The 13,352-nt window shown below is 37.5% G+C and overlaps 1 protein-coding gene across 4 annotated transcripts in view; it reads left to right on the top strand.

Moving 5' to 3' along the window:
* The window catches only part of ITGA9 (integrin subunit alpha 9), a 541,618-nt gene that overhangs the window by 372,167 nt on the left and 156,099 nt on the right, over positions 1-13,352 (top strand). For all 4 annotated transcript variants that reach the window (XM_081971274.1, XM_081971275.1, XM_081971273.1 and 1 more), the window contains exons 19-20: positions 3,798-3,890; positions 6,325-6,404. In XM_081971274.1, the coding sequence (XP_081827400.1) occupies positions 3,798-3,890; positions 6,325-6,404 (173 nt within the window). The remainder of the gene's footprint in view (positions 1-3,797; positions 3,891-6,324; positions 6,405-13,352) is intronic.

The following is a 13,352-nucleotide window of genomic DNA, read 5'->3' as shown; positions in this document are numbered from 1 at the left end:
GAATGGGCAGATGAAATATCTAAGGTAATATTGACAGCTTTAATTCTGTTTCAGAAAATGTAGAATCAGATATGTCATTTTCAAAGTATTTGCCAGTTTTCTTCTTCTAGATCACTTTGTACTTCTCACATATACATCTCACTTGCCCATTGTCCCATGTACATATATTCACTATGATCTGTCTGCTTTTTTATGTGTTGTTTCATGTTTCAGATTGATGCAATACTTTTGTTTTGGACATATCAGCATCAGTACCTTTTAAGTTTTTTTTATTAGCATTTTTTCCTACAGTTTAAAAGTATGGGGAGGTAAACTTTATTGAAATCCTCCAGTGAAATCTACCCCCACCCTTCTTTCCTTCCTTCCTTCACTTGCAGTCTTCCCGTCTAAGTCAACGTCTGTGATCTCATGATCCAAAAATAGTCTGAACTACACCCAAAGGGCATGTCTATGTGGAGAGGCAGAGACCTTTTTTTCTGTTATTAATATTGAATGAATTCTCCTAAAATAAGCAGGAAACCAATGATGTAAATTGTGAATTAGTTTGGGGGGGGGCATGGGTTTATCTTGCTTACTGGGGACCATTTCTACACCTCGGAATTGCTAATGAGAATATGGAAAGAAACAGCATCTGTGCCTAATGCCAAAGAAAATATTTTTCTTTGTTTTTATTCTCCTTCCCCTTCTTAGAAGAAATGTCAAGAGCACTGCACCAATCTACTCCAAAAAGTAAATCAATGATGAGGTCACATAGATTTTTCTGTGAATGTGCAAAGAACTGTGTGATTGACATTTTCCCTCGAATCTGTGCACATATGTAGTATTATAATACTAAGAAAGGCAAGTCAGGTAACCAATATATATTAGATCAGCAAGCCATATCTAATTAGGTCATTTGAGCAATATATTTGTTTTAGTAAGTGAAATATTCAAGAAATGAATTTTTCAGACTTCCGGTTCGGGCTGCGATTCGCGACGGGCAAGCTTTGCTCGCCCCACGCACTCCTCGTGGGCTCCCTTTTGATCAGGGGGGGGCACAGGACGCCCTGGAGGGGCTCCTGCCGAGGGGGCGGCGTAGCGGGGGACCCCCTGTGTCGGCGGCGGCCGTGGGGGTTCCCCACATCGCCCTAGGCATCGGGAGGCAAGAGGGGAGGCGCTGCGGTGTCTTTGCGTAGAGGCAGCTGGACAAACTGAAGATTTGAAGGACGCAGTTGCAATGCGGTGAGATGGAGATTCCCCCCGTTCCCTTTCATGAGTGAAGGAAAATAAAAAGACTGTCAGCCTTTTGAAAAAACTTTCAACCTGTTCCTGGGAAGTGTGATTGGAGAGAGGAGGATTTCCCCCCCCCTTGGACAAGCGGCTTTAAACTGTTCTGCTCTCTGCCCCCAGAGGAGGAGGGGAGGAGCCTGGAATGAAATCACGCTCATAGCAAATGCAGATTTTTTTTACTGTAATTGTGAAAATGAGGTGCTGATCTGTTTCCTTCTGACAACTTTGAAAACTTTTGGTTTGTTGCTCTCTGATCCCGGAGCTGGCAGGGCAAGATGGCACACTTCTGTCGTCTTCATGTACTTTGAAATTTGACTCCACCCACAGAAACTGCTGGCATTGTCTTTGTCTCCGTGACACTCAGAGAAATCTCTTGTTACATTACCCTGGACTTGGAACAAAGGATTTTATTGCTTTATTGCCTGGAACTAGAATTGAGAAAAGGTCCTTATCTGTCTGGACTTCCTGCCTCGCGATCTCTCTTGGCTATCCACCTTCCCAATTGTTTCCTCTCTGTATTAACATTGCCATCTCTGAGCTTTGCTTACTACAATGCCACCTAAAAGACCACCACTGGGGAAACCGGGTTTTGCTGGCTCCGCCCCAGCATCTTCAACGTCCAGCCCCAGCGGACACCAGACACTAACTTCTTTGTTCCAGCCTAAGCCCTCTGAGGTGGACTTTCAATAGATGTTTCAACAACTCTTAAAGGGGCAGGAGGACTTAAAAAAATCAATTGAAAGAAATGAATGAGCAGCTCAGAGAACCAAGACCGAGCGATCCAAAATTCATGGAGACTGGAACTTTTGGAGGAGGGGATGGCTGAGATGAGGAGGGAGGTGAAGGGGGTGCAGAAAGGAAACCAAGAACTTGAGAACCACCAGATAAAAGTGGAATTTGAAAGGATGTCTTTTTTTCTTAGATTTCAAAATGTAATTGAGGCTGATGATGAAGATCTAAGGGATATTATGACAAATTTATTGGCTGAATATATTTAAAAAGACAGACAACAGATGGGGTGGGACATGGACCTGGTCTATAGAGTAAACTCAGCATATGCCACAATGTTCCAAGGGAGGTACACATTAAATTTCTCAGAAAGACCACAAGAGATGAGATTCTGAGTGCACAAAGGGGGCAAGCACTAAAATACAAGGATAGAGAAATAGCCATTCTGAAACAAATCCCAAAGAAAGTTAGAGATAAAAGAAAAAAACTATTCGCTTTTAGCGAAGAAATTATAACAGAAAGGGGTGTGGTTTAGATGGCTTATGCCAGAAGGTATGCTAATATTCTGGGAGGACACGAGAGTTAGAATCAACACAACTATGGAGGCTGAGGCCTTCATGGAAAAAATAAAGTCCTCCTAGATAAACCTGATGATACTATATGGGACATACAGGACATGGGAGGTGCCGGAGCTCTGCTGGAGGGGGGGGGAGAAGAGGCAACATTGAGAAAACTCAGATCACAAAAATGAACTAGAAAATCTGTTTGATATAAAATGATTGATATTGTTTGAAGATAAAAGTTTATGCTGACAAAATACTATTAAGTAGCAACAATCTAATGTATTAATAAATGAAAGTTATGAGAATGGGGGGGAGGGCCATTTCCTGCATAATGTAACTGTCAAAATTTGTAATTTTACCCATTACCCTTTTCCTTGATAATTTTTAAAAAACTAATAAAATTTTGTTTAAAAAAATGAATTTTTCAAGAATAGAATACATTTAAGTATCCTGATGTTTTAAAATGGTATTAAACAAGGTGAAGGTGTAATTATATTCTGAAAGAACTTAAAAGTTGTGTTTTAGCCTCAAATTCAGCAAGCAGAGCAAGGGTTTTAAGTTGTAGGGTTACCTCTTTAAACACACTACAATTCAAGAAAGTGGTGGAGCCTAAAAATATGAAAGATGGCCCAAAATGAACAAAATATGAATCTCAAACTATGATGTTGAAACTATCCATGGTTTTAGAAATACAATTCAAAGAACCAGATATGTATGGGATTTTTTCCCCAGTAGACAAATGTAACAGAATGATGCTGAATATTTTTTCTCTTATGACCATTTCATACTCTGGATTTATTTCCTTACACTAGTAGAGTGCTTAATCTTTCCTTCCTTCCTTCCTTCCTTCCTTCCTTCCTTCCTTCCTTCCTTCCTTCCTTCCTTCCTTCCTTCCTTCCTTCTTTCTTTCTTTCTTTCTTTCTTTCTTTCTTTCTCTGGTTTTCTATTCATTGTAACTTTTGTTTTTGGTATTTATTTATCTATTTGTTCATTGGCTTACACTAAAATTAAAAGAAAATTTGTTATGACACATATTCCACTAATTTAATTAGGAAGATTTAGGATTAATTATTTATCCAGAGTAAATCTCACTGTAGTAGCTTCATCTTAGATAAGTGAATAGATATGCAGCCTCTGTGCTCCTGAGTTAATTTTGATCTCACCATTTTTTTTCTCATACTCATATACTCATTCACTAAAATGTTTTTTAAAAGCTTTTCCTTCTGTTTCTTTCAGGATGAGATGGGTATTACTTGTGAATTGTTGGAACCGGATTCAGACTTCCTTAAGTGCAGTGTGGGCTTTCCCTTCATGAAATCTAAATCCAAGGTATTGCTTGATGGTTTCCTACAACAGTGAGTTTCCCTGCAAAGCAAAGAAATATGTGGGGGTGGGTGGGCTTAGTACTCTTTGAGCTTACTTGTTTTTTTGCAGGTGTTTCATTACCCAAACTAGGTAACATCATCAGTGCTAGAAATCTGTGGACCATAGATGACAAATAGTCCTCCCTTACCGACTGCACTTGGGACAGACAACTAAGTAACACAGTCATTAAGTGAAAATGTATATGACTGCCAGCCGGTGATATGTGTTCTGGTTGAAGTGGTTAAATAAATCACAATGGGTGGTTAAATGTGCCATCACTCGTCTATGGCTTACTGGCTTCTTCATTTATTTCACTTGTTGGAAGCTGGCTGAGAAGGTCTCAAATGGCAATTGCATGATCATGAGGTGCTGCAACACATATAGTACACATATAGTATATATGTGTGCCAGTTGCCAAGCACTAAAATCATGATCACATGATTGCAGGGGCACTTTGCTGAAAGTTCAAGGACTGGTCGCAAGTCTCATTTTTCAGCACTGGACTCTTTTTTTTTCTTAGAAGGAGCTGTTAATTTTTCCCCATGAGGTAAAATTTAGGAAGAGGACAGTGACAATTATTCATAACCACAGAATCCTAAAGAAAGTTGATTAGGAATTCAAATCGGAATCTTTTTTAGCTGCCAGAAAATGATTCTGTAAAGCTATCCTTGGCAAAGTCTTCAAAGATGGTGGTCTACTATTGGTGTTTCTAGTTGCTCAGCCATGTTTTGTACTTTTGCTTGCTATTCAAAGGATTTAAAGGCCAGATAAATATAGCACAGAGCCAATAAAAATAAAATGTTTTTTCTTTTCAAGTTATATTTGTTGCATTTGTTAAATAAACTGTGCAGATTATGCTATTATATGTTTTGAAGCTTAATTCTGTGTTGGTTCAGTTTAAGAGACTTTGCTCCGTATAATAACAAATAGCACCCATACTCCATTGTCAATATGCAAATATCAAAAGGCAGGAAAATTAATTAGATAAGTCTTTGAGTTTCATTTTTTATTCCGGGGAGGGAAAAGACAATTGTGCTGAAATTAAAAATTAACTATCTTTAAATAGTTCCAATAATTGGGCCTAATTCTATATGTCTCCAATTGAGTCAAATCATTTTTTGATAATCATGGCTAGATTTTCATTTGTTGTTGTTGTTGCTGTTGTTAGTCACTTCTTATCTATGTCACTTCGGTTTAAGAAGGAAAATGAAATTAATACTACAGCAGGTTTTATTACTTCATTACTTTAATACTTCAGAGGTCTGTTGCTTTAGGGGAATCAGTGGTGGCTGCGGCGGGAGGCTCTGCCCACCCACACGCACGCGCACAAATTAACCGGTAGTAAAATAAATTGCAACCCACCACTGGTTTTATTGCAGTAAAATATGTAAGTTGAATATTATATTCATGATTGGTTGCTTTTCCTAAGCATAATTTCTCCTACTGGAACAAGATTTGGGTTTCAGAAAAGTTATAAACCAAACAACCATGCCTTCCTTCCACCCATACCATGGTGGTCAAAGCTAACGGGTTTATAAGGGGTCAAGATATAGGTACTCTGCCATATATTTGTGTGCAAATTGTTCAAAAGTCTATTTCAAATGCAACAGAAATGCAGACTAAATATATATATATTCCATCTGAAGTTATATTCCATGCTTTTCAGTAAGGAAAAGACAAAGGTGTGTTCAAGTCCTTACTGGGAAGCTTTTAGTGTGGATAGTTTATCTTTCTTTTTAATGTTGGGTGTTGCCTCACTGTAAGATGTCAGTGATAAATATTTTCAGTATACTACTAAAATATTAATGAGTATATTCAGATTTTATTATAAGATTGTAAAATCCAGATTACATGATTTGTTTTCCCAAACATTTCAAAGATGAACCTCACAGTTGAAGCACAATAGCCTTGACAGGCTTACAAAAATAGTCCTGATTTGGTATGTCAGTTAAATGACAACACTGCCAATCAGCTTTCTGTGGGAGAAGCCAGCAGGAAAGGTAAAATCTGTTGCTCCTATTCCACTTTTGAATGATTAGTATCTATTTTATACTATTTGTGTGCAATGATTGAATTCAACTGGCAAATCCTTTGCTGATCACTATTTACATACATAAATTTAGAAATGCAGCTGTGAGTCAGACACATAAGTCTTTTCCTTGTGTTTATTATGTCCAGTCAGAGTGGGACAGTTGAGCATGTACACAGAAAGATATCAATGTATGATTTCTCAACTTTGAGAATGTATAGAGATTTCAAATCTGGAGTATGAGTAAATGGAGTTGAATATATATTTTTGGAAAAATGCAACAATGCAATGAAAGGAAGATATTCAAATAGAAATCATGCTTATTTGAATATCCACAATGTACTAAATGTTGCTTTCTGTTTCCCTTAGTATGAATTCAGCGTTATTTTTGACACAAGCCATTTGTCTGGGGAAGAAGAAATTCTTTCATTCCTTGTATCTGCTCAGAGGTAATGCAGATTTCACATTCAATTTCCATTGTTGTGGCACATTGGGACTATGTATGTGACCTAATATATGACTTGTTTACATGCCTGGGGTTGGATAACAAATGCATAGCCTCAGAAGTGAAATCAATACATGGCAATTAGGGTCTATCAGTGTCATCTGCAGTAGGTTCACATTAAAAATAAATGCCAATTTATACTCCAAGCAACACAACACTAGATGATTGTACCTATCAAATAGATTTGCCGTACTATTCCACTGTAGTAGTCACAATCTTAAAACTTTCTCAGAAAAAAATAAAACTAAGATTAAAGTTCCCAGAGTTCTCAGCTTCTATAGACAGGGACAGCCCAAACTCATCTGAACAACAATGCAATATAAAGCTATTTTGAGGACATTATGTGAAATTAAAATAGCATCTTGTCTAATTTAATGCTAATATCCCCATACCAATGGACATGAAAACTTTTGGGACTATGTTGTCCAAGATTCCCTGATATAAGAAACTTCTAAGCTATTGCTCTTTATTGATCCTAAGGAACTAAAGAGAGATTATAGTCAGGTATATTGTATAGTGCTTTGCTTCAGTATACTTATGTCAATGAAATATAATGCAAAGAGAATATAGTATTAAAATATGCATGCTCCTTAGGAAGAAAACTGGCAAATCTAGACGAGAGGTGGGTTTCTGCCAGTTCACCCCAGATTGGGTGAACCAGTAGTGGCGGCAGAGGGAGACTCCGCCCACCCACCCAGATACGCATGAGCTTACCAGTAGTAAAATAAATTGAAACCCACCTCTGATCTAGACAGCATATTATAAAACAGAGACATTACCTTGCCAACAAAGGCCTATATAGTCAAAGCTGTTTTTCCAGTAGTAATTTATGACCATAAGGAAGATTGAGTACCAAAGAACAGATGTTTTCGAATTGTTGTGTTGGAGGTGACACTTGAGAGTACCTTCGAACTGTAAGAAGAACAAATCAGTCAATCCTAAGGGAAATCAATCCTGACTATTCTTTGAAAGGATAGATACTGAAGGTGAAGCTAAAATACTTTGACCATCAAATGAGAAGGAAGGACTCATTGGAAAAGACCTTGATGTTGGGAAAGATTGATGGCAAAAAAGGAAGAGATGGCAGAGGATAAGATGGTTAGATAGTATCATTGCTACAGTGAGCAGGAATTTGGGCAGACTCTGGCACACAGTGGCGGACAGGATGCCTGGCCTGCTATGATCCATAAGATTGTAAAAGGTTGGACATGAATAAGTGACTGAACAACAACTAAAGCTTATTTTTAAAGGCTATATTTTTCTTTCAATTTCTCTCTGAGTCTACCAAAAGATTTATTAATGGGAGGATTGAAAGAAGGCTTAAGTATATATTACCGTATTTATCGGCGTATAACACGCACTTTCCCCCCCGAAAAATAGGGGGCAAATTATGTATGCGTGTTATACGCCGATATACGCCAGGCGATATACGCCAGGCACACAGAAAAGGATCGCGGAGCGCTTTGCCCCAAAAGCAGCTGCTTTTCTGTGCGCCTGGCGTTTAAAACATCCGGCTATCTATCTAAACGCCAGGCACACAGAAAAGGATCGTGGAGCGCTTCACCCCAACAGCAGCCGTTTAGATAGATAGCCGGATGTTTTAAACGCCAGGCGCACAGAAAAGCAGCTGCTGTTGGGGCGAAGCGCTCCGCGATCCTTTTCTGTGCGCCTGACGTTTAGATAGATAGCCGGATGTTTTAAATGCCAGGCGCACAGAAAAGCAGCTGCTGTTGGGGCGAAGCGCTCTGCGATCCTTTTCTGTGCACCTGGCGTTTAGATAGATAGCCGGATGTTTTAAACGCCAGGCGCACAGAAAAGGATTGTGGAGCGCTTCGCCCCAAAAGCAGCTGCTTTTCTGTGCGCCTGGCGTTTAAAACATCCGGCTATCTATCTAAACGCCAGGCGCACAGAAAAGGATCGCGGAGCGCTACTCAGCGGGGTGTGGGCGAGAGGAGGAGAGAATGGATGAGCCGTCTCTCCTCTCCCCGACACCCGACTAAAACGCTTTCTTTCGCCCGCGGAAGAGCTCGGGCGGGCGAAAGGAAGCGCTTTAGACAGCGGGGGTGTGGGTGAGAGGAGGAGAGAATGGATGAGCCGTCTCTCCTCTCCCCGGACTCCCGACTAAAAGTTAATAAAAAAAGGAAGGAGGGAAGGATGGAACTGGAAGGGAGGCAGGGAAGGAGGGAGGGAGAAAGGAAGGATAAGAGGATAGGGAAAGAGGAAAGAAGGCAGGCAGGCAGAAGGGAGGGAGGTGCAAGGAAGGAAGGAAGCATAGATAAGCAGGAGGGAAAGAAGGCAGGCAGGCAGGAGGAAAGAGGAAGGAGGGAACTGGAAGGGAGGCAGGAAGGAAGGGAAGGAGGAAGGGAGGGTGGAAGATAGTAGCAGTGAAAGCAGCAGTGTTCATAGTTGCTTTTACTGTCCTTTTACATTATTTACCTTATAAGTGGTAATAATATTAATAAAAAAAAGTTCTGAGCTACCCTTATTTTGCTTCAAAGTTCTTTATTTGAAATTTAAATTTTTTTCCTGAAATTTCCCTCTTAAAATGAAGGTGCGTGTTATACGCCTGTGCGTGTTATACGCCGATAAATACGGTATTTCAGGGAGCATATATATCATATTAAATCTAAAATTAGCTCTACTTAGTGCATACCATTTGATTTTTATGGGTGTTCTCCAAGTATGATTAAGTTTGGAGTCAATAATTAAGTGCTTTTAGAAATCCTTTCTTCATTGTAAATAAAACCCAGCAAATATCTTAGCATGATGATTATACTGGGAATGAGGAATGATGTTAGTTGCAGGATGTGATCTGGGTTGGTTTAGTCTTCCAAGTTTTCAGTCTTGTATTGGATCCATCCTCAGGGAATTTCTCTCTCACCAGAATGTGTCCCAGGACATGTATATTTGCCTTCATTCATAATGGGTTAATGTACTAATTGTAAAAATATTCAGAAAAGCAGAACACTTTAGATAAGCCCTGAATTGAAAAGTATTATCATATGGAAAAATATAAGTGGAGAATAGTGTTATGTAAATCAGCATGTTTAGATGATTGACATTGCTAATCTTAAAATGGCTTATTCTCTGAAGTCCTCCACTTTATATATTCAAAATGGCTTTTCTTGTATTCATTAGAATGGCATTCAGAGGCTCTCCATTTGGATATTTTCTAAGTAATTTATACAGTACCACACTTTACACTGCCAGCTACATTTATTGTAATAATAAATTCACTTGGGCCCAAAATATGTTTTACTTGCAGCCAAATTACTAACATCCAAATTAAGAAAAAGCAAACAGATTTGAAATAGAGGTAATTAATCAGTTAGTCCCCTGTTCAGACCAATGAAGGAAAGCAGAGCATGTTTTTCATTCATGCTTTATTAAGATCTGCGATGCAGTTTGTATGTGCAGTGGGTTTGTGACACCAAAGCTAATAATAGCTTCAAAAATGATCAATGTATTGGCTTAATCTTTTCCATTCTCTCATGACTTAAGATGTAAGATAGGAACACATTTTTCAATTTCCAGCTAGCCAAAATTGAATGTCCAGATTTTTAAGGTTATATATTACTTCTTAAGCCCTTCAGATGCAATCAAATTTAGAAGTCATGCAGTTTATATATCATATCATGGAGAATACAGTTATATTTGTCTCTGATGATACAGTTGGCTGGAGATGTTATGACTAGCCTGCTTCCTATATGTCCAGTGGTGGGTTTTTTAATTTTTTAGAACCTATTCTGTAGGTGTGGCCTGTTTTGTGGGGGTAGCTTGGCAGTCATGTGACTGAGTGGGAGCAGCTTGGCAGTTATGTGACCAGGTGGGAGTAGCTTGGCAGTCATGTGACTGGGTGGGGGTGGCAAGTCAATGTCACTGAATTCTTTGCCCCAAAGAATGACCTACAAAAAAAAGATATAAAAAAAGGAAATTTATTATTTTGTGCACTTACTACTTAAATAAGAATAAAATAAGTACACAAAACAACAAAACAGCTACTGAGAGAGGAAATACAGCTGCCCTTGCCGGTCTTCAACATTACTGACCACCTTACATACACACTTCCAGCCCCTCTGCCTCTTCCCTCTTCCTGGATTCACTCAGACGTTTTTAAAACTCACAGCCTGTGCACACACAAGACATTTTTAAAACCCACAGCCTGTGCACAGCACACACTCTTCCAGCCCCTCCGCCTCTTTCCTCTTCCTAGATTTCACTCAGACATTTTTAAAACTCACAGCCTGAGCACAGCACACACTTCCAGCCCCTCTGCCTCTTCCCTCTTCCTCGATTCACTCAGATGTTTTTAAAAGAGTGGAAGAGGGTGTACATGTGCACAGACTGTGAGTTTTAAAAATGTCTTGTGTGTGCACAGGCTGAGTTTTCAAAATGCATGAGTGAATCCAGGAAGAGGGAAGACGCAGAAAAGCTAGAAGTGTGTGTGCTGTGCACAGGCTGTGAGTTTTAAAAACGTCTGGGAATAATAATTATAATATTGTTCACAACAATATTCCTTCATTTATTATCAATAATAATAATGATAATAACAATAATAATCTATTTAACTAAGTTAATATATTTTTCTTATATAACTAATCCTTCTATATATTTCCCTGTTTCTAGCTCTTCTTTTGTCAGCTAGCCATTGATAAAATAACTCCCAAGTCAAAAAGTATTCAGTTTCTTTCTTTTCCTTAATTGTAAGTATTAGCTTATCCATTTCTGCACATTCTAATTTTTTCTAATCACATCATCATCTGTTGGGATCTCTTCACTTTTCCATTGTTGTGCTATTCTCGCTGCAGTCAATATATGTAAAATCAAATATACATTCCCTTTGTTATATTTGTCTGGTAAAATGCCCAACAAAAATGTTTCTGGTTTAAAATCTATATGTTGTTTTATCATTTTTTCCAGCCATGCATGCATTTTTGTCCAATATTTTTTCGCTTTTTGACATGTCCATTACATATGATATTATGAACCAGGTGTCTGATGACATTTCTAACATTTTGCAAATTTATCCTTAAACATCTTTGCTAACTTTGAGGGTGGAAAATGCCATCTATAAAACATTTTATAAAGATTTTCTTTGTATACAGTAGATATTGTTAATTTATAATTTCTATCCATAATTTCTGCCATTTTTCTAACTCAATTGAATAGCCAAAAATTTTAGCCCATGCTATCATTGTCTTTTTTACTTCTTCCTCTCCCATCTTAATACTTAACAAATAGCTATATATTTTCTTTATTAATTTTTCATCTGTCCCTGTTAACATCTGATCTAATTCTGTTAATTCTTTATAGAAATCATACATTTTAACATCCTTCTCATCTCTAGATTGTATATGTACATATAACCACCAGGTTATCTCAATCCTTTGCTCACTCTCTTCCTGCTTAGTTTTAAGTTCTCCCTTTTCATTTAAGACATTTATATCTGGTAACATTCTCTATATCAATAACATTTGGGTAGATCATTGCCTCCACTGTGGAAAGCCAGACTGGTATTTTCAAATAATCTTGTTCTTTAATTTTCTCCCATACTAATAATAATGCATTCTTAACATAGTGTTTTTGGAAATAGCTATATATTTTATTTCTTCCATACCATAAAAGAGCATGCCAAACTTATTTAAGATCATGTCCCACTGTTGGATAATCTTATTCAGAAGCCAGATTATTTTAATTTGATATTTAGGTTTTGCAGATATGCAAATAGCTAGTTCTCATCCCCACCCCGTCTTAGGCTTTCTTTATCCTAGTTTTAGATTTCTTCTGAGCTTGGCAGAGATAAAGTTTTGTGCTCTGAGGGACATTGTAAAGTCTGCTAAAGGGAGAGTATGAACCAACTCCCCCCATTTTACTATAGAGGCCTCATGATGGGTGCATAACAATTTGTCAGGGAGTATGTTGAAAATCCTAATACACAGTGCACACATCTCATTATTTTAAGCCATAAAACAGTAGTCCTATCTGCAAGTAGGCACAGGAAATTGCTGAGCTTGGTGAACCTTTGATCTTGGATTCCTAAATCAAAGGCTAGTGTTTTTGTTTTGTTTCTTTATTATATTGAAAGTAGTTGCATAAAAGGAGGCAGTTTTGTATTTCCTCTATTTTTACCTAGTATAAAATCCACATGTCTCTATTTTTAAAGATAAAAAGCTGGGCAGCTATATAGAAATCAGGTAGTAGTGGCTAGGCAACCTGATGAACTATTTACCTCATTATTTCTATAAATAAATCTTTGTGTGCTGAGTTTGTTTATATTTGGCCACTAGCCCACTTTTTATTTACAGGCAACAATTAACAAAAGCCTGTTGAAATGCACAAATAAAATATCCACTATATTGCATGAAGCAAAATGCCAAGAATGAAAGTTAAGACTCTGACCAGAACATCATGATGTTTGTTTCTTACTATACTATATGAATAGTAATTTCTGCCAAATTCTTTTTTTATTTTTATTTTTATTTTATTGTTTTAATTAAACAAAAAACACACACAAAAACATTCTTCATTACATCTTCCAGAAAGCATGTCGATTGGTTACAAATAAATTTTGTGCGTTACTACAATCATTCTTTATATTTCATTCATATTGAATTGTACATTTTAAATCAAAAATCTTTATACCATCAATATACCATCATTCTCATTTAACTATATTTGTTTAAACGTGCTTTTGTCTAGAATCATTTATATTTATATTATAATAAATCTAGACAAAAATTTATTGCTAGAATTTATAAGTACCCAGGAGAGATTACATCTTTATAACAAAATCTAAACAAAAAAAATATTAATAAAATTAGTAAATCTTTTCCCCAGGTCCCATATTATAGTTTATATCCAAATTGTTTTTACCAGTTAGAGTTATTATTTC

Source organism: Natrix helvetica (assembly GCF_964273705.1).
Source record: "Natrix helvetica genome assembly, chromosome: Z".
NCBI classification, from domain to species: Eukaryota; Metazoa; Chordata; class Lepidosauria; order Squamata; family Natricidae; genus Natrix; species Natrix helvetica.
This window is presented reverse-complemented; position numbering and strand designations above follow the sequence as displayed.